This window comes from Miscanthus floridulus, chromosome 8 (genome assembly GCF_019320115.1).
Source record: "Miscanthus floridulus cultivar M001 chromosome 8, ASM1932011v1, whole genome shotgun sequence".
Taxonomy (NCBI): domain Eukaryota; kingdom Viridiplantae; phylum Streptophyta; class Magnoliopsida; order Poales; family Poaceae; genus Miscanthus; species Miscanthus floridulus.
In genome coordinates, this window is record NC_089587.1 from 154,514,806 (window position 1) to 154,516,636 (window position 1,831).

Consider the following 1,831-nt stretch of genomic DNA (forward strand, 5'->3'; position numbering starts at 1 on the left):
AGGGAAAGAATCTGTTCCACAAACGGAAAGACGATCGAATGAAAGAAGGGCAGGAGGCCACGTCGGTAAGACGACGTTGATGCAGAATCCGGTGAGGTTCGGATTCACCATGGAGATCTAAAGCTGCGCTCCTGCTGGTTAGTTCAAGCTACCCTCAGCTCGCTAGCTACAGATATTGTTTGTCTGTCTGTCACATTTCTCGGTAGCAAAAGTTCTTTCAATATATCTAATTAAGCAGTAGGCATGCATGAATTCATGATTAGGAAAATCCATGAGTGCATGACTGCATGCAATAGCACTCCGTGTTCAGATTTAAGAGCTCCAAAATTTGTAGATTGTGTTCTAGAGATAATCTTTTGGTGATATAGATGCTTTGATGGAATGAACTGAAGAAGCCAAAAAAATGAACTGGGAAGATCGAAATTACGTTGACACAGCAAGACTCATCTGCTGCAAATAAACAAGATTGGGACAGCATGCTTCAAATGGTGATCAACTACATTAATTACAACCACTAGTACTAAATTAAAGAAGCATGATGAGTATTACTTCGTGGTGTGTATCTATCACCATCGATCAAATTCATAGTCCGATCGAGCACGCAGTAAAGATTCAAATAGCTAGAGTTTGAAAGCATGTATGTACGCCGGCCGGTAATCATCATCGGATCGGAGCAGCAAATAAAAACAAAAGCACTCTCAACTGCGGCGATACGATAGTAGCCGACGACGAGGACGTACGATCACGAGCAGCCGTTGTGCACTCGGAGCGGGCGCCCCGTGGAGCCGTGCAAGACCGCCGGCCCCGGCCGGCGCGCGGTGGCGCACTCGGCGACGAGCGCGTCGCGGGCGGTGAGCAGGCCCGTGGTGGCGGCGAGCGGGCGGTCGAAGACGGCGCAGTCGACCCAGTCCTTGAGCAGCCGCTCCTGGCCCCACATCTCCGGGATCCGCACCCGCCCCGCCATTTCGGTGCGGTGCCGCTTCAGCCGCTCCCGCGCGCTGTCCTCCGCCGCCGCCGCCGGCCGCCGCGCCACCAGCTCCCCGCCGCCGCCGCTTCCCGCCGCTGCTGCTGCTTCCTCCGCCGCTGCGCTGCTCTTCTTCTCCGCCTCTGCCTCCGCCTCAGCGGGAACCACCGCTGCCGGCGCCGCCTGGTGGTCGGGCTCGGACGACGTCCCTGCCGCCGTCGCCCGATCGTCGTCCGAAGCGGCGCCGCAGCTGGCAGCCGGCGGAGGCTGCAGCTCGTCCTCCGCGGGCAGCCGCTGCGTGCATGGCTCCGAGTCGTTGGGCGGCGCCATGGCCATGCAGTCCGGCCCTCCGATACTGCAGATAATGTGGTGCAACTGGCGGCAGGCTAGGCGAGAGGAGAGGAAAAGATCAGCTGTGGGGATCGGTGGTGGGTGGGACTTGCTGGGAGGGATCGGAGTCGGAGGTAGACGGGCGGGGTGCGTTGGTTGTCTGCTACACGTTAAAGAAGCTGGGCAAGCGGGCGGGCGAGCGCGCGCGCGGGGGGTCGCGATGTTATGGTGCGCGGGAGGAGAGCGTGGCCTCGCGGGGCGGTGTGTGGCTGCGCTTGCCTCGGCTACTCGTGATGCTGGATCGCCCCAGCACAGCGCGCGGTGGGGCGGGAGGGGGAGTGTGAATATGCATGGCTGCGCGTCGCGCTGCTTTCATTGGCCGGGGCGCGTCGTGCGTGTCAACGTGTGGGCTTCACTCGTGATGCTGGATCGCCCCCCAGCCCAGCGAGGGGGAGGGGCCTGGCTGGCCGCAGCAGGGCCAGTGGGTTGATGCGAGAGTAGGGCGGATTTTTTTGGAGGGGCCACTTGCCTAAGCCG

At 59.8% G+C, this 1,831-nt stretch overlaps 1 protein-coding gene across 1 annotated transcript; it reads right to left on the minus strand.

Moving 5' to 3' along the window:
- Positions 1-400: 400 nt before the first annotated feature.
- LOC136473787 (protein BIC1-like) lies at positions 401-1,539 on the minus strand. Its single transcript, XM_066471423.1, has one exon. The coding sequence runs from the start codon at positions 1,298-1,300 to the stop codon at positions 743-745; it is 558 nt and encodes a 185-aa protein (XP_066327520.1). The 5' UTR covers positions 1,301-1,539; the 3' UTR covers positions 401-742.
- Between the last annotated feature and the right edge of the window lie 292 nt (positions 1,540-1,831).